This window comes from Oryzias melastigma, linkage group LG10 (assembly GCF_002922805.2).
Source record: "Oryzias melastigma strain HK-1 linkage group LG10, ASM292280v2, whole genome shotgun sequence".
Taxonomy (NCBI): domain Eukaryota; kingdom Metazoa; phylum Chordata; class Actinopteri; order Beloniformes; family Adrianichthyidae; genus Oryzias; species Oryzias melastigma.
In genome coordinates, this window is record NC_050521.1 from 15,827,610 (window position 1) to 15,845,712 (window position 18,103).

Consider the following 18,103-nt stretch of genomic DNA (forward strand, 5'->3'; position numbering starts at 1 on the left):
TGATCTTTAAAATGCTTTTTGCAGTGAGTGACTTGTTGGTGTGATTTGCACTTCAGGGCCACCATAATATTTCCATAAAGCTAACAGAATTATTGTTTTTTTAACTCGTAGATGCCCATTGATGCAAATCTGCATCAAACTACTTTGGGAATTACCTTCATATAGAATCTACATTAAAAAGAAAGCTTTTTTTTTCTTAGCTTGAAATAAATTCAGGCGTCTTGGGGTCGTGTTGAGCTGAGAACTATTGTTCGTGAGCATTACGGATCAAATTAAAATAAATATGTTGTTATTTAAAGACCTCTAGCATGCATGTTTAGACCAAAGACAATTACACGCTCACATGTGGGCACATAATATGTACAATTATTGCCTATTAAAGTATTATCTCTAGGTCCGTCGGTGACCACAGATTTTTTTTTAAGAACACATATCCTTTATTCCAGGGACATCTGTTCAGACAGAATATAAAAGGCTTGGCTCTTCTCTCTGAGTTTCACCCCCCAGGACAGAAAGCTGTGAAATGTAAAAAAAATGAGGACAATAAAAAGGCGCCGGGGTCTCCCGTAATACCAGCAAGGACCCTGTTTATTGTGATGGATAATCTGCTGGTTATTAAATCAGCTTGTGGAGCAGCATTCTTAGCTGCTCTTTTTGTTGGTCGTTTAGAGTTTAAAGATGTATTTTTTTGTTAGTAACGATTGGAAGACAAACCACAGCTACTGAAATAAAAGCATCAGCTGAGCACAGAAAATATTAGATGAGTTCATCCTCTAATTTGACATCTATATTGCTGTGATAGTTCACGAGAAAGGCATTGTTTTCATGCATTTGGAGAAATTACACACACTTTCATTTTTTATTCTCTTTGTTTCTCTATTTTTTTTGTCTGAAGGAATGTTAGTATCTCAAATAAAAGTATAGATGATCAAAATCAGTTGTTGATGATAAACATGCTGCTCTGTTAGAGCTGTGAGGCAGTCTCTGTTCCCTTTAGAAACAATTATATTGTGAAAAATGAGACCTGCGTTTGTGTCTAAACGGGAAAGTTGGATTGACTGTAGAGTTTCTTTGTCACTTTTTGTAAGTGGACTGAAACACGTAGACTGAACCAAGTTTGTGACACATTGTGATAAATCACAGAGCACTTTCATCAAAAATTTTTGCAAACTATATTCTGAAACAAATAAAGTAGTTGTGAATGCACCCTAAGAAATCTCCCAAACTTTAAGCCAGGATTTGAATCACGGCTGTCTCGCTGTGAGTCAACAATCCCAGCCACTACACCACCATGCAGCCTTGCTTAAAGTTTCATTGATAAAAATACATTTTCCCTTCTGTCACCTTTTCTGTCTTATTTTCCCTTAAGTTTGTCCTTCTCATCCTTTTCTGCGGTGCCTCTCCTCCGTACAGCCTGCAGCCCCCCCTACACCCTTACAGTGCTGTGGGTGACAGATGGCTGGACTGTCATAATAACTGGAGCTGCAGGTCTCAGGTGGTGGTTACTCTTTAAGCATTTCACAGCCAGGAAACAACAAGACAGGACACAGCCAGGAGCTGTGAGCTTAGCAGGGAAAAGTAAGGATGGGAACGTGGACGACAGATTGAAAAAATAAGTCTTATTTTTAGATTTTTCTTACAATCTCAAGTCTTTCAGATATGACTTTTTTGTATATAAAATAGTAAACAGACTGCCTACAGCAGCCAGTCTGAAACTTACTTAATGACTCACTGAAGGACTAATGAATATGTCTTTTGTGCAACAGAACAGGAACGACTTCAAGTAAAAAGATGAATGCATTGCAATATAATAAAGATTGTCAAAATATTAAAAATCCTGAAATGCTTTAGTATTTTTCTCCCGAACGCGAAGGTATCAAACCAATTTTTGTTCACTTTTTACTCTTTGAAAAATGTAACAAGCATCTGGAATCAACATGGAATATCATGGTCAGATCCTGACTAAAGCCACATTGTAGTTCCTTAACAGAATTCTCTTAAAAACAATGCCATAACACCACAACGATGAGGCACAGAAACTCAGTGGTCAGCCGACTCTCTGCTGTACAAATACAGGTATGAAGCCCAATGAGACAATTGCTTTTGGGCTAAATAAAATATAATTGAATTGGATGAATACAGGCTTGTTAAAACACATTGCTTCTCACACTGTTGTACTAACAATCTATTTGTCATAAACACAGATCCTCCGACCCTCATACCCATCTTCTTGCCACTAACGTCTTGCAGCATGACTCCACCATACCAAATAAAAAGGGTTGTACCTGATGCCGATACAGACCCTCAAAAATGCTCAGCGAAATATTCCAAAGCATAGAAATACCATTATTTACGCCTCTAGTTGCTTTGCCCCACCCTCTTAATTTTTGGCCATTAGTCACGTCGTTTTGTTTACAGGCTTTGTTGTGGGACATGAAAGTCTCCCTGACAAGAGTCTGAATACAGACCAAACACTCGATCTGAAACAAATTAAGCGGTCTCGGACCAGAACAAAGGATTTTACCAGTCTGAATACACCCTTAATCTAGAAATTGAAAAGAAGTAAAGGGCGGCTGTGGTGCAGCGGTAGAGCGGTCGACTCCTGCTTGGAAGCTTGCGGGTTTGATTCCCGCCTTGCCCGCCCATGTGTCGCAGTGTCCCTTGGGCAAGACACCTAACCCTGAATTGCCTCTGGTAGAAGGTTGGTGCCAGTGTGTGAACGGGTGAATGGGTCTGTGACTGTGAGGTGCTTTGGACCTTCGAATGAAGGTAGAAAGTGCTATAGAAGAAAAAAGAATTAAAGAAACTCTGACAATTAAAATGGAGAACCACTCAGGTGTCACACAAAGTTGGTTTGGGGAGGAGTCACAGAGTGAGAAATTTCCAAAATAAAAACAGTTATCATTAGAGATATATGATTAATTATTCTTTTTAGTAGTTTATTATATATATATATATATAGATATAGTTTTTTTGTTTCAAGATGCAAATTTCCAAGTAGAAAAAAAGCCTGAAGAGAAAAAAGTTACAAAGTAATTGAGTAAACATTTTCCAAAAGGTTCCACTTTAGAATACTTTTTTTTTTTACATTTTCTTTCATGGTCAATTGATCTAAAGTCTCCTTTAACTTTGCCACTGCATTACAAATGTCTGCAAAATCTCTGTAATCCCAAATGTCTACAGAACTGACCCTCCATCACAATGGGAGTTAGCTGGCATATATATATATATATATATATATATATATATATATATATATATATATATATATATATATATATATATATATATATAATCATTCAAATTGACAAAGTTTTGGTCATCATATAAAATGTGGGTCCCTAATTTTTCATAAAAATTTAGATCATTTTACTCAAAATTAGACCAAAATGTGGTCTATGAAAGCTTGTACTCTAGTTTTTTTTCTATCCATGAAGTCTCTTTAAATAGTTCAAAAGCATCACTTTGTCTTTTTCAACATATATTGATGACTTAAATTTGTTTTTAAACTGACTTCTTAGTATCAGCTTGATTGTTGACCCCGTATGAGTCCAAATGTAGAGTAAGAGCCTCAGGTAGAGCCCTTGTGGTTAAAATCTAAAGACGATTGATTTACTGTCAGGGCCATCTTAGCTATGGAGCTGTGGAGCTGCCTGCCTAAGGAAATGTGGCGTGCAGGGTCAGTGTCTTCCTGTAAATCATATCTTAAAAAAAAAAAATCTTCTTATGATTTCCTTTATGGGATGAAACCTATTTGTCATTTTTAGAAAATGTTCTATAATTAAAAAAGTTAAAAACCTAAATCAGCTGGATATTTTATGCTTTTTTTCGTCATTTCTGGTTGGATAAAAAAAAAAAAAGTAAATTGAGAGTTTTAGAACACGTCCTAAGATAACATTATTCAATTTTATTATAAGTGGTACAGGTGCAGGGTGTCTTTTATTTTGAAGGGAAATCATGTGAAAAGTTATTATCACATCCACATTTTTATTGTTTTTTTTATCTAACAGTGTCGTTTAGTTGTTTATTGTACAACACTTTATAATTGTATCTGTTGAAGGAGCTGTAGTAATAAAATATTACCAGCTTAATAATATTTTTATTGCTTCCTTGTAGTGCAGATGTAATCGTGAAGTAGATGTACTTGCCGTGATGCTTCAGACAGTGGGAAGAAATGTCATTGTATTAGCGGTCTTGAAAGCTGCTGTCTGCATACCTGTTCTCTCAGGTTCCTTTCTTCTCTTTTTGAGCTGCCCTGCTTTCTTCCCTCAGATTTCATAAGAGACCTTTAGAAATGTCCCAAGGCTGATATAAACAGACACGGAGGAGGACAGGTAGACAGGCCAGTGTCAGACTGCCACACCTGCAGTAAGCCTCATATCAGCCTGACTTTACTGCCTTATTGAACACTAAGGCTCTTCAGTTTACACTGAGCTCCACAAATCTAACCATAGGGGGGTGGAGAGGCTGCAAAAAGAAGACCCATCATTCCCTGCAGTATTTCCTGTCAATGCAAGAATAATAAAACTGTGTTTGCACTTCTGACATGGTCTGTTGAGAAGTAATAAATGATGCTTAAACGTCTTGTTAAAAATGTTGTCATTGACTTATATCTTTATTTTAGAGGGAAAAAAATGAAATGACTCCTGTTTCCTTTAAAAATAAGTGCCTGCATCCATAACGGGCTTTCTGAAAGAATGGCTGATGTCGGCTAATGAATCTGTGGTAAAGAGGGCCACAGGAGGAATCGATGTGCACCGCCTCACCTCCCTGGCAGCCAACAGCCCTGTGGGCTTCTGACAGACAGACAGTTATGTAAGAAGTGAGAGTTAAAGGTTGCCTTGTCTCCTGAACCATTAGAAATCCACACAGACAGACAAGCAGCGGTGCAGATAGGTGGCCAGCTCACCTGCTGATTTTAAAGGCTACTTTGTGCAATAATAATAAAAAAAAAAATGTTCTCCGCTTCACTTCAGGGAACACATATGTAATGCAACAATCTCAATATTATTGATATTCGAGCCGAAACTCAACAACTCAAAGCATCTAATCAGCGCTACAGTAAGTCCCGGTAGAAAATAAACAGGCCTAACCTAAAGCTGTTATTAATTAATAGGCTAAGTTCAGTGCTTGATGTTTGAATAATTATTGTAGTCTTTAGGGAGCTGTCCATGTAAAATTAGACTGCTGATTGCCAACCTAAATAATTAACACAAATTTGATTACAGGGACCATAGTTCACTATGTGATCCGCAGTCTGCAGCCTTTACAGCTGCTATATAGCAGCTTAGAAAATAATGAGTGTTCATTATGGGGACATTGTGCTGGACAGCATGGCATATTCCTACCTGCCAAGATACTCAGGGCAGCATTAACAATCCACTGACCAAGCTTCTCATCACCTTGACAACCCTGTCACTGAGGAGACAAAATGTTCAGCTGTGTAATGGAGACGTGTCTGGCCCTGACCCGGACGCAAGTATCGACTCTCAGTACCATGGATGGGGACCAAGCTGTGCATCAACTGCCTTACAGTTTGTTAAGTCTCGGCGGTTAGCAGGGATAGAATAACCACGGTAAATCTGAGTGAATCATCGTTCAACGCGATGTTCCACACCAGAGAAGCAGATTGTCACCTTCAACCAGAGGCTGCTGGTTGGTCACAAAGTGTTGCTTGATCTGAATGATCATAGCTCTCCTCCCCTCTCTTGTTAGGCAATCCATACTATCTTGAACCCTCCCTTTTCCCCTCCTCGTATTCAGTGGGCAACCAGACATTCTTGACATTTTGCAAAGGTTGAAAGACAAAGAACCTTTGTCTCCTAATAAGGCCATGCTCCATACCCCACCTGAATGAAAACAGGGTGAGCAGCAGTGATGTGTGTGGGGATGTGAGTGTAGGGTTGAGTGTTTTCAGGAGGAGATCTGGGATGCAGGTGGAAAATGTAAAAGTATGTTGAGTATGAAAGAGGAGTGGAAAAATAGAGGTAAAAAGTAATAAGGAAGAAGAGGATGGAGACCAAACATGACAGGTAGAGCATATAGTTACCATGACCAGCTATTACCAAAACACTTAATTACAGAGTTATACCAGTTTTCTCTGGAATGGTGTAAATAAACTTAAAAATGATCTAAACTTAATCATGACAAAACTATGAACCAAGGGACAAAGGAACTGGTGACAACAGATGGCCTCACAAGAATGAACTGAAGACCAAGTTAAATAGCCTGAGGGTAGTCAACACAAATGGAAATATTTGTCATTAAGAATTATGACCATGGCTGCAGTGACAAGGGAAAAAAAAGAACATAAGACAAAAAAAAACTTCACAGATGAACTCAACTAAAAGAACACCAATCCTCACAAGTTAAAGACTCGCTGGTTTTAACACGAATGAGGGTATATGTAAAGAAAATAACGATTAAAAATGCAAACAAAGAGATGATGGGAAATAATTGCAGACTTACTCTGCGCCATTGGTCCCACCCACAAGTCATGGATCAATTTCTGATGAACTACAGTTGCTCTGCAGAAACCACGTTGTTGAAAATGTTAAAAATTGCATAATCAAGACCATTGGGGACACTTTTACAATAGATCAAAAGATGATTGGAGTGGAAATTTAAACGTTTTAAGCTATTAAAGGTATTGTTTCTGCAAAAAGTAAAAATAATAATTTCTGGTGCTTTGCTGTCACATGTTTTATTGAGAAATTCTCGTATTAATCAATGTTTTTATGGTCTTCTCTCATTCTACTTAACTATATATTTTTTCTCTACTTCATTTAGAAGAATGTCCTGCATTAGAAGGACATTATCAATACATACTCGGAACAACCAAATCAATCATAATTTACATTATTTATTTAAAACCAAGCTATTAGTTAGGTTTTATTTGCTCAATGGTTATGAAACTTTCACTTTTTAAGGAGTTACTGAAATTTTGATATTTCTAATTTTCATTTTAAAGCTTAGCTTAAAAGAAAAAACACAAAAAACATATAATTACCGGTACATTCATGCCAGATTATGTGTATTGAAAAAAAATAGTTAAAATATTAGTTGCAAAACAGGACATGGGTGTGGTCCACCCTCAAAAGTGCACTGTGAAACCAAACGGAGTCCACTCTTCTCTCCTGGTCTGAATGCACTAAGGTTCCTGCACCATGACTTGATTAAACCCTCTGAAACCTCTGTTTCAACTGGGTTATCTTTTTGTAACTACATTTGTATCACTTTGAGTAATCTTTTCCACATCTGTGGCTGTGTAATGCAACGTTGTCTCATTTGTTGTGTTCTGGTATAAAAACTCAAAAGTTCTAAGTGAATTTGCATGTGGTTTTTGTCTAAATGTTACATAAGCAAAAGGTAAAAAATCCCCAGCAGATGGGGTGGTTATGGCATCAATCTTGTAAAAGTTGTCTGTAGTTGGAAAAGCTTGAAGTCCACTGCCTTTAAGAAAGATTAATTTGCTAACAAGTACAGAAATCATTCCGTTTCTTTAGGTGATGAGTTGTTAAAATCTTTGTATTTTCACTTTTCTGTTGCTGTAAATGTTGGGTTAGTAAACGGTATCAGTAATACTTTCACATTACGCTCAGGAAACAGTGCTAAACACGTCTTTGTTGACACGCCCATGTTTTGGTTGTCTTGGCAACGTTAAGAAAGGAGTGTAAAGTGGGAGACCCCTTGCTGGTTGGAAGACAATTTGGCAAATGGGTTTTCCAAATTCTACCCTGGCGTATCTTTTTTCCTTGTTTTCCTTTAGCGAACACTTGTACAGAGCGGATGTGTCGCTGGAGCTCCAAAGTGTATCCTTCATTGTGATTTACGTGTTGAATCGACCCAGCAGGCAAGCACCTCTAAATAAAGCTCTACAGCAAAAACAGCGGGGTTAGTCGGCCCTGCAAGCAAGCTTCAGCTAAATTAAAACTCCCTTTGGAATGATGATTTATGGCCCAATCGGAAATATTTGTGCACGGATTCCTCACACACTAACACCTATGCACACATTCCCAGTGCGTCTCTTGAGCTGTTTTTTTATGTGTTATCCTTGGCTGCAGAGAGGCCTTGAAGGTTCTGAGAAAAGTGCTATGTTAAATCCACTGGGGCGCCATGTTCACCACTGTATGACTCGGCCTTATGTGGCTTCTCTACGAGTATTGAGAAGAGCATGCAAGGGTAGGATGGCCTCGACTGCGAAGAAAGAACCATTTATCTCTTGTATCTGTACTGACATCAGCTCATTGCTTCTTTATGGAGGAAGAAACACCATCAAACACTCAAAATCTGATAGAGAGCTAGTGTTGTTCATCCAAAATGTCTCAAAAGTTGAGCATAAGCCATGATATCGCTATAGATTAATACATTTTCAGAGCTAATCAGTTGTTGTCTGAAGGATTTCCCCCAATTTAAGAATTTAGGAGGCACAGCCTGTTCATCTTACTTGAATCGGATTTAAAGTATTTGGTTGGTAAAGAGAAGATCATGGAAGGATGGTGGGTAATACTGGTATATATTCTAACTTAACTGGTTTAATTATTTTTTATTGTAGCTGTTTGGTATTTACTTTTTCCTGGTCTGCTTTTTTATTTTATTTTGTTTTTCCCAATATTTTGCCTTCATGTAATCATCAAGAATCTATCATCTGTTCCTAAGTTTGAGGCAAACCTATAAATGCCATGTGTTGCAGTTCCTTAAAAGACCACTGGAGGCTGGTTTCAGAAGGGAGACTTTTTCTAAATCAAGCATCTTTTAAATAGTGAAACCCGCCTTTTTTATTAATGTTAATTGATTTTTTTCGAATTAATTAAGGGTGTTTGTGCATGTTTGTGGATGTTAGCAATTTAATTCTGCAATTTAAAGATAATTACAGGGGAGGAGACAAATAGACTTAATTTATGCCAACAATTGCTACCGATTGTCTATTTCTAAAACTCCAGATTTGTAGAGTGAACTTTGGTCAAAATGGCTGCACTGTTTTCTTGCATCAGAAAAGGAACATTTGTTGTGGCAAGCTTATATTTCCCTTAACAGGGACTTTTAATTTTACTTTTTAAACCAATGTTGGACACAAATTACCAGTGGATTTATGTCCTGCCAGTTTCAACCTAAAATATTTAATACATTTTTCAATGAATCAGAGACCTGGAAAGACTGACTAATTCAGCCTTTATGCTCCAGGTGATAACCAGACAGAACCAGGAAGTGCCAAAATATGGGCTGACATTAGGTCGTCAGGTTAAAAAAACAAAAAAAATGTAGGGAACAGTATGGGATAAAAACTCAGAGAAGAAGACAGAAACAAGAAAAGTGAGGACATCTGGTCCTAAAGGAGTGTCTCCTGTCTCATCATGCATTTCCCTTAAAAGTTATGCCCTCAAAGCATGGCGATAATTCACCATTTAACCTAATGGTACAGACAGGAAACACATTCAAAAACCTCCAGACCAAAGGTGTTACTCTGATCAAATGAAGTCTGTTTGAATGGTATTTGTAAACATTTTGTTATAATATTCCCATGTGTGTGAGTGATGGGATCAGGTTTTATTGACTCATTCAGTCACTGTAATGATCAATGTTAATGGATGCACCATAAGTATAAATTAAATGTTCCTAAAAACTTCTCAATATCATTGATCTTTTTTTAAAAAAAAAACATTATTTAATAATAATACTTTGTTTAGATCATTTTTATGATGAGCTTACAATAAACTTTTTTTTTGTTTTGTTTTACAGGGGCAGATCTGGGTGGCTTGATGGACCTGGAGTCTCTGTATCGCGGCGTGGAGCAGAGCATCAACCACACCCGAGCAGGGCGAGTGCGCAGACAGAACCCGGACCGATCCTACAACATCGAGGTGCTGCTGGGCGTCGATGACTCCGTGGTCCAGTTCCACGGCAAGGAGGATGTCCAGAAGTACCTGCTCACACTCATGAACATCGTAAGTGTGTGTTTGCGTACAATCAATGTAAGTTAGACAGAGTTCTGCTGCAAAAAGTGTCCAAATGTGTGATCGTGATGCCGTTACATGTGAGAGATTTTTTCAGACACAAAACTCCGGCTTTCTCTTGCGTTTGAAAAAAGGTGATTACATTGGAAAATCCTTCCTTTAGAGTTGAACAGAAAGTCACGGCGAGGTCAGGGAAGGATTGTAACACACACCCTCACCCACACACCAGCTGAATTAGGATTCAATTCCCTCCCTACATGCTCTCATCCTGCAATCAGAAAGAGGTAATCCTTTCTTCTCCATCTGAATATGATGAGATTGTATCGGTGTGTGTGTGTGTGTGTGTGAGGTGAAGGGGCTCCTACATGTCGTTCCATCAGGCTCGTGTCATGTCATCATTCACTGTGTGTGGAAGAAAGGTTGCAGAAAGCAGCAGGGAGTGAGCCACAACAGGCTCACACTCCCAGGTGTTGTGCTTGCATTGTGCGCACTTCCGTCTTTAATCTTTGCAAATGAAACCTGCGGTGGGTGTGGCCTCTTTTTCTTTTTTTTGTTTTTTTTTGCAGGCGTTTGCACATCCGTCGGTGTGTGTCCTGGTGTTTGCCGTCGCCTGTGTTGCGACCCACTGTGTAGGGAAGTAATCTCCGACTGTTAAGCAGGTGCGAGCACAGAGCAGCAAATCCGAGTGCGCGTCTTTGTCTCAGTTCAGCGCTTGAGAAAGAACAATAGCCGGCGTGCTCCCTGCCTCCCCTTTTAGATATTTGTTAGACTATATAGGAGAAGGGAATACACAGCCCTGTCACCGCTCGCTTTTAATCTGTGGGAAAGAGATGGAGGGAAAGAGGGAGAAGAAGTATTTTAAACAGCGCATTCGGAATAAATTACTGACAGACGGATAAACAGAAATAAATAAATAAGGGTTTCCTCCCACGCGTGGCATCTGGGCGACTTTCTACTTGAAAGTTTGCTTTGCTCACTTTAGGATGGGTGTGTGCCGTCTGACTGTCTTCCTCTCTGTCTTCCTCTTCCTCTTTCAGGCTCTCTGCAGTGCTGCTCGCTGGCACTGTTGCTCCTCCCTTGATGGAGACAGTTTGCAGCAACAGTCTCCAGTAATGTGAAGACATTTTTTAAAAGTATGAATGAGTGATAAATAAGGATATGAGAAAAGTGTAAATTCAAAGAAAGAACAGGTACTTTAATGTCTTCTGGCAAAGAAAAGAAGTTGTTATAAATGAGTACTAGAGAGAGAATTTTTGTTTTTTTTTTAAAGAAACATTTTTTAAGTACTTCAAATGAAACTAACTTGATACAAATATACATTTTTAGGCAAATATTAATGTGTTTAAGTTTCCAAACAAAAAACAGAAATTAAGAGTAAGAGTAAAGCCCAATCCGAATTCTTCGCTTCTCCCTTCACCTCCATTTGAAGGGGCAGTTTAAGTGCAAGTGTGTCTGGGAAATGTATTTTTTCAATCCAACCCTCCAAACGGAGGGATATAAAGTCTTCAGTTGCGAGGGAGAACTGTGAATTGCTTTTCTTCTTGTGGGTCCGCTCTGAACCACAGAAGTTTACGTTGAAATGTAAGTAATGACTTTTTGTCGTAGCGTGACGTTTTTAAAGTTATAAAACCGCTGCTGTTATGTAAGCTCCACGCTAATGCTAGCAGACCGGTGATGTGATTGAACAAAAGTGACATTCGAAATATGAGTGACTATTTTTTCACAACTCTCCGTTTGGAGGGCCAAATGGAGGGGAAGGGAGAAGGGAAGAATCTGGATTGGACCCAAGTGTAAGTTTTCTTCAAGATAATATAACCTATTCAAATACAAGTAAAACACAGTTTATCAACCTTAAATATGTTTAAGAGAACTAGAAAAACAAATGAAGTATGAAACACTTTGAACTTATTTGAAAAATATATATTTTTATCAGAAAAAAATCAAAACATATAAAATAAAATTAAGATATTACTGAAAAAAAAAATCACTTTTCCTTCAAAATAAGACTCAGACGTTTGATGTAATCAGATAACCATCTTTAAAGTCCCATTTCAATTAAAATGTTATTTTTAACAGGTTCTAGTAGCATATTTTTCATGATGGATGACATATTTAAAGAAAATTAAGCATAACATTTTTATTTCTGAGTATTTAAACAATTGTGAATCAGTAGCAGATGAAAAAGCGCTGCTGGAAAAAGCTTGTGGGCGTGACTTGAAACAGAAGTATTGGGGTGTGTAATTGGGGTGTGTATTGGCAAGAGTCTGGTGATGTGATAAGTATCGCAATACACATTTCACGAGACGATATATATCCTGATATGTTCCAAGAAAGTACCAAAGATAATATTTTGCTTTTTCTTTATTTTGACTTTAAAAAAAAGTGTATCTGAATATGAATACACTTTTCACATAATGAAATTGTCAGAACATTAGCACTTAAACTGTATCTCATACAAGTTGCGTTTTGTTACTCTGATCCATCAGGTCGCTGAATCAGAATCTTCGTTTGTGCGCTTTATGCAGCGCTGCACGACTGGTCTTACCCATTCTTCCATAAGTCAAAGAGTACAGAAATTAGTATTTTTAAACTATACTAGTATAAACAGTATCTTGTTGTTGTTTTGCTGCGGTGTAGAGCTGCTCCAAGAGGCACAGTGTGTTAAGGCCGCATTTTAAATTGATACAAGTTTTTCAAAATAAAGTATTACATTATTTTACTAAGACAATGTTTTCTTACACCCCTAAATAGAAGCTATACTGGCAAAATGGCATAATCATAATTAAAAGATCATGGGAACACTTTTGAAAAATATCAAAAAATGACTGGAGTGGGACTTTAAAATAAAATCAAATAAAACACATTTTCCCCTCTAATGTATTTTCAAAAATAACTTAATTTCTTACAATTTAATAATGAAAGGAGCAACAAAAATACTCCTGCGCTGCTTAGTTTTGTATCTTGGGGCTTGCAATGTTTCCCAGAGGGGAGAAGCTTAACTCCCCTTTTAAAGATGGAAGTCATTGTTTAAGATAGAAAAGCCATTCTCTGTGCTGTCTGGTGTACAGGGACGCCAAATAAAACGGTGACTCACTACATTAATTGAGTCTTCCCTCTTTCAGGGATGTGAGATCAAACCATGACAACAAGGGGAAAAAAAACAACTAAAGTAAAAGTGTCCAGTCAAAGTGGAAAAAAAACAAGAGTTTCTGAGCTAATGTGAGCGTGTTTACATAGACTCTTTGTTGCAAGTGGTCGTTTGAACCCACGTTGCTGAGAGCGGTGTGAACGTAGCTTAAGACTGTGCCACGTCTAAGTAGCAAATCACAAAAATATAAGCATTTTTTTTTAATAATAAATCTGTTCAAGTTTAAAAAAAATAATTAAATAAACAAAAGCAATGAGCACCTTACCCGGCTGCAGCAAAGTTCAGAATTGTTTTTGCTTTGAAACGCATGTTAGCTTATTATATGTGGGTAAAAAATGTTTTTCTGAGTGGTTTTAAACCCAGCCGCTCTTTAAGTCACCAAAGGTAGATATATTGAATCTACGTTTATTAGCTCAGATGAAGAGATGGGCAGAGATAAATACCTGAAGCCAATACCTCACTCATCTAAACAGCAGCCAAGAAGGGAAATTTGGAGCAAAATAAAATCAATTAGGCATCAGCTAAGGATTTGAATTAAAACCTTCAGATAAACTGAATATCATAGTAGAAAAACTAAGTTGGGAACCTGAAAATATTTTAATTTTTATTGCAAAAATGTGAATAAAATAAAATTGTTTCAGTCTAAATGCACTCAGAAAGAGTGGACTAAAGCTCTCAACAAACTGACTAGAACAGGAGGTTAGATGAAGACTGCACCTGACCTCAAAGACCTAACCTTTAGTTTGTCAGGTTTCACTTTGAGGCTTTGTCTTTGACATGCCGCCGTTTGGCATGATTGAGAACAGGGAGCAGGCTGGGAGTTCAGACATCAGGGCAACAGGCTGCCACGTCACTCAACATGATGTGGAAGATGTTAGCATTCAAGTCACACACTGTAAGATTTCAGGAGAAGTCATGACAGCACCCACTGGTTTGAATCATTGACTGTACATGAGTACTGGACTGAGTGGCTCCTCCAAACAGGAAGTACCCACTGGCTCCAAGAAGCCAAAATCCTATGGATTTCTATTGAGAAATAAACAGCTATTACTCAGTTATTATTTTTGTCAGAATAACCATTCCTGTTCTGATATATATATATATATATATATATATATATATATATATATAGTTTATCAGTAGAGGAATTTATTTAACTTATAAACTGGCCGACATGGGGATGCTTGTGTTAAAAAATAAAGTGTGAGTAAATTGGCTTCATTTGATTGGAGCCAAAAGTGAACCATTTTCTATGGGTGATGTCACACTTGCTCAGTCCTGTTCCCTTATACAGTCAATTGTTTCCACTGAGCCAACTTTAAGAACCGTTTTTTTTTTCAAGTTTCATGTTAGTTATTATTAAATTATAAATGATACTTTCAAAGTATTAGTGTCTGTATCAAGAGGCCACATCCTCATTTAAAAGGAACATTTCAAAATAAAATCTCAAATCACTTAGTAAGCAAACAAAAAAAGAAAACCTACATCAAATCATTATGAAGAATGGGGGATAACATACTTGCAAAACAAGTAACCCGGTGACTAAGTGATCTAACTTTGCTCAATCTGATTTCATTTTCAAGCGGCTTCATGGAGGAAGTCAAAGTTTTGCCCCTGGAGCAGCACATATGATGTTTGACAGTATTTAAATATCCCAACACTGAAGGAGATCTATCTATAACTTACTCAAAACTCTCTTAAGAATGCGGTACTACAATTTCTCACTTTTTTATTAGAGATTTTTTTTAGAATTTAATTTAAACCCCATGTTGCCTAAAGTCAACTGTAATGATCATGTGTGCCCAAATATGAAATTCTGGTCTCAAATTGATCCGATCATCCTCTGGTATGATCATATGGAAACGATCATCTAGTGAAAGCTGACAGATTATAGGTTCATGGGGTTGAATTCTGACAGATTCTAGCAGGATTATTTTGTGCATCTCTGTTGTTGCTTGTCCATTTACCCAATCAGTGCCAGCTTACTCATGTAACCCACATCATTACAACACTTTTCCATAGAGCTGACAGTCTACCTAATCTTGTGAAACAAGAGTCAACGTGAAGATCCTGTGTTAAATGTGTGGTGTACTGCAGCCGCAATGCTGTAATATTTCTTTGCACCACATCATGTTGGGGGACTTTGTTACTTGTGGTGATTTGTCTGCCTACGCATCTTTCCCACCATTATAAGAGACCTTTAGATGGGTGTCACAAAGTGTTAATTACTTTCTCAGTGTATATTAATAGTTGTTGCTGAAAATGATGGTGTGTGTGTGTGTGAGTGAGAGAGTGAGAGAACACTTGTTTAATTTTGATTCCCCCTTTTGGTACATTATCGTAATTTCATCAGCATCTTTAGTGCCTGTATAGTATTACAGCTATCATTTGTGTAAAAGGTCACAGAGGAGGTGCAGATGGTTCCGGCTCGTCTTTGTAGTGCCAAGGCTACTGGAGCCTCAGAAAAATACAGTAAAAAAATCTAGAACATATGTGGGAAGGAGATAGTCCAAGGAAATATAAACCTCTTGTTAAATACAAGTGTCACAATGAAAAACCTACTCCAATTTTGTTTTTTTTAACATGTTCTTGTGGCATTTTTCTCATAATGAAGGACATATATAAAGAAAAGTAATCATAAAATTGTAGCTCTGAGTTCTTCTTAACTCAAATCATGGTGAATTAGGAGCCATTTCTAATTTGTGTGCTTAAATCTCAAATATTATCTTTAATGAACCTTTTCTGGGAATGTTTTTCTATATGTCACACATCTATTGTTAAGCAAACTGCAGTGTTAAGAATGTATTTAACTGTGATGCCAAAGGTGGCTGCCAACCCACATATGAGACTTGCGCAGATTAAAAGTACAAGTGACCTTGCCTTACCCTCTGACAAACACATTTTTAGCTCATGGGATTCGGCCTGATCTCAAACTCACTTTTTATGTCCTATAGAACTCACTTTCATCACTTGTGCAGAAGTTGATTATTGAAGCATTTAAAGGGTTAGATTTTATTTCAGAACATGCAAGTAAAATCAAATTTTGTTTAGTCGTGTGAATAAAAAAAATGAAAGACATAGATAAAAAAGTTCTTTAAAAAACAAAAAAATGAAGCAAATGTTAAGTCTTGGTTGACTCCAGGAAAATCTGCATGAGTTTCTGTTTAGTTTATGACATGTGGAAAACTGCAGGCCTCGGGGGTCCAGGTCCTGCATGTTTTCCCCCTAATCAACCATGGTAGCATCTTATTGGTTAAAACACACCTGGTCAAGAAGGTAAGGACAATTTTATGCTTTACTACTCTAAAGCATTGCAAATCAGCACAAATATGCTTTTTCTTAGCAATCAGAATCAATTTGAAATACATTAGGTGCACAAATGGTTAAGGTGTTGTTGTAATTCACATGTTTTTCCTGGTTCTGGTGTCGAAGGGTTAACTTCTCGTATATTTTTCTCCCTGGTTATTGCAGAAATCAAACTAATTGTTGTAACACATATATTTTGAGGCATTTGCTGCTCATTCTTTGTGTGTGTGACTCAGAGGTAAAGTGGTCAACCTCTGATCGGATTATTAAGTTCTGTTTCTCCTCAGAGAGTCCTTAGGAAAAACAGTGAGGTCCTACCAGCCTTGCATGACAGCTCTGCCACCATCAGTGTGTGTGTGCATGGGTGAATTGTGACCGTAAAGCGATATAGTTTACCCAATAAAAAGTATTGTTATAAAAAATAGATCAAAAAATGACAACACATATTTATTTTATTTTCAACTGTGGCTTGTGTAAGAAAATTGAAAATATAAGCATAAGAATATCCTAAAAACATGCTTGAAAATGACAGAAAAATTGGGAATTTGAGAACAGAAAAATACTAAATAATGATACTGGAGACTTGGTCTTTGGTCCACCCATTCCTGGGACGTGTAATACTTTACCCAGGGACCCCTGACACTCAGAATAATGTAATATATTTAAAATCATGTAAATACTTTGGCTTGGGTGAAAATCACCCAGCGATAGTGCTCTATGGTTAATTAACCACCGTAAGTTCCGTATGTTTTGGAGTATAAGTTGCTCCTGAGTATAGGTCGCACTCCTGGCCAAACTATGCAAAAAACGTACTCTTACAAAACTTAAACTTACACAACTTACACTCCAAAAAATATATAACATATAGTTTACTATTTATGATTATTTTTTTTACTTTTTTTCTGGAAAAGTTGCTCTGAAAAAACGAAATAAATTGTTGTGCCCTATTACATTTAAGAAAGCATCTTCAGACTATCATTTTGCCTTAAAGCCAGACAACACAGACTTTAGTTATTACCCTTTTCAATGTTCAGTGCATTAAACAGAAACACCAGCACACAAATAAAATAAGATGTTAAGAAAACTTTATTACTTTTATTAGTAAGTGAGAAACTTGTGTCAGTAAGACAGTAGCTGAGAGTAGATTGTGCAGCAAAGAAAGACACATAATGAGGAGTACATTTGGACGATGCAATGCTAATAAATCTTTTTTTTTTTTTAGAATGTTAACATGTTGGAAACACTTTAGCTCTTTACAGATGTGTACACACTGATGTAATGAAGTTATTTGTTCCAGATAGCTTGTGGTTAACCAGCGAATTCTGCTCGACTAACTTCCAGAATGGAAAGAATGTCTTAATTTACATTTTGTTGGAAAGTAGTTTTTTTTTTCTTTGCAAAAACGTAATATTCCTTCTTGTCGTCTTCATACTGTTCCTCTGAGTCTTTGTGTCTCATACCTTTGTCTGTGCAGTTGACTCCTCTGATTTTGTGTACAGTCTGCGTTTGTCTTTCTCTGCAGTGTGTCCATCAGCTGTCTCATTATAGCTGTCTGTCTCTGCATCCCTTTGCCTCATTAAGCACCAAATACAGCCACTGAGGACAGCGGGACTCAACTTCCATGCCACTTCACTACTCGCTCTCTTTGGTTTCTGTGTGTCTGCGTGCATGTGCTCGCGTGTTCCTGTCTGAGCGC

General features: G+C 37.4%; 1 protein-coding gene across 2 annotated transcripts in view; it reads left to right on the top strand.

Moving 5' to 3' along the window:
- The window catches only part of LOC112153355 (A disintegrin and metalloproteinase with thrombospondin motifs 2), a 125,250-nt gene that overhangs the window by 87,477 nt on the left and 19,670 nt on the right, over nucleotides 1-18,103 (top strand). For both annotated transcript variants that reach the window (XM_024283521.2, XM_024283522.2), the window contains exon 4: nucleotides 9,739-9,944. In XM_024283521.2, coding sequence (XP_024139289.1) covers nucleotides 9,739-9,944 — 206 coding nt within the window. The remainder of the gene's footprint in view (nucleotides 1-9,738; nucleotides 9,945-18,103) is intronic.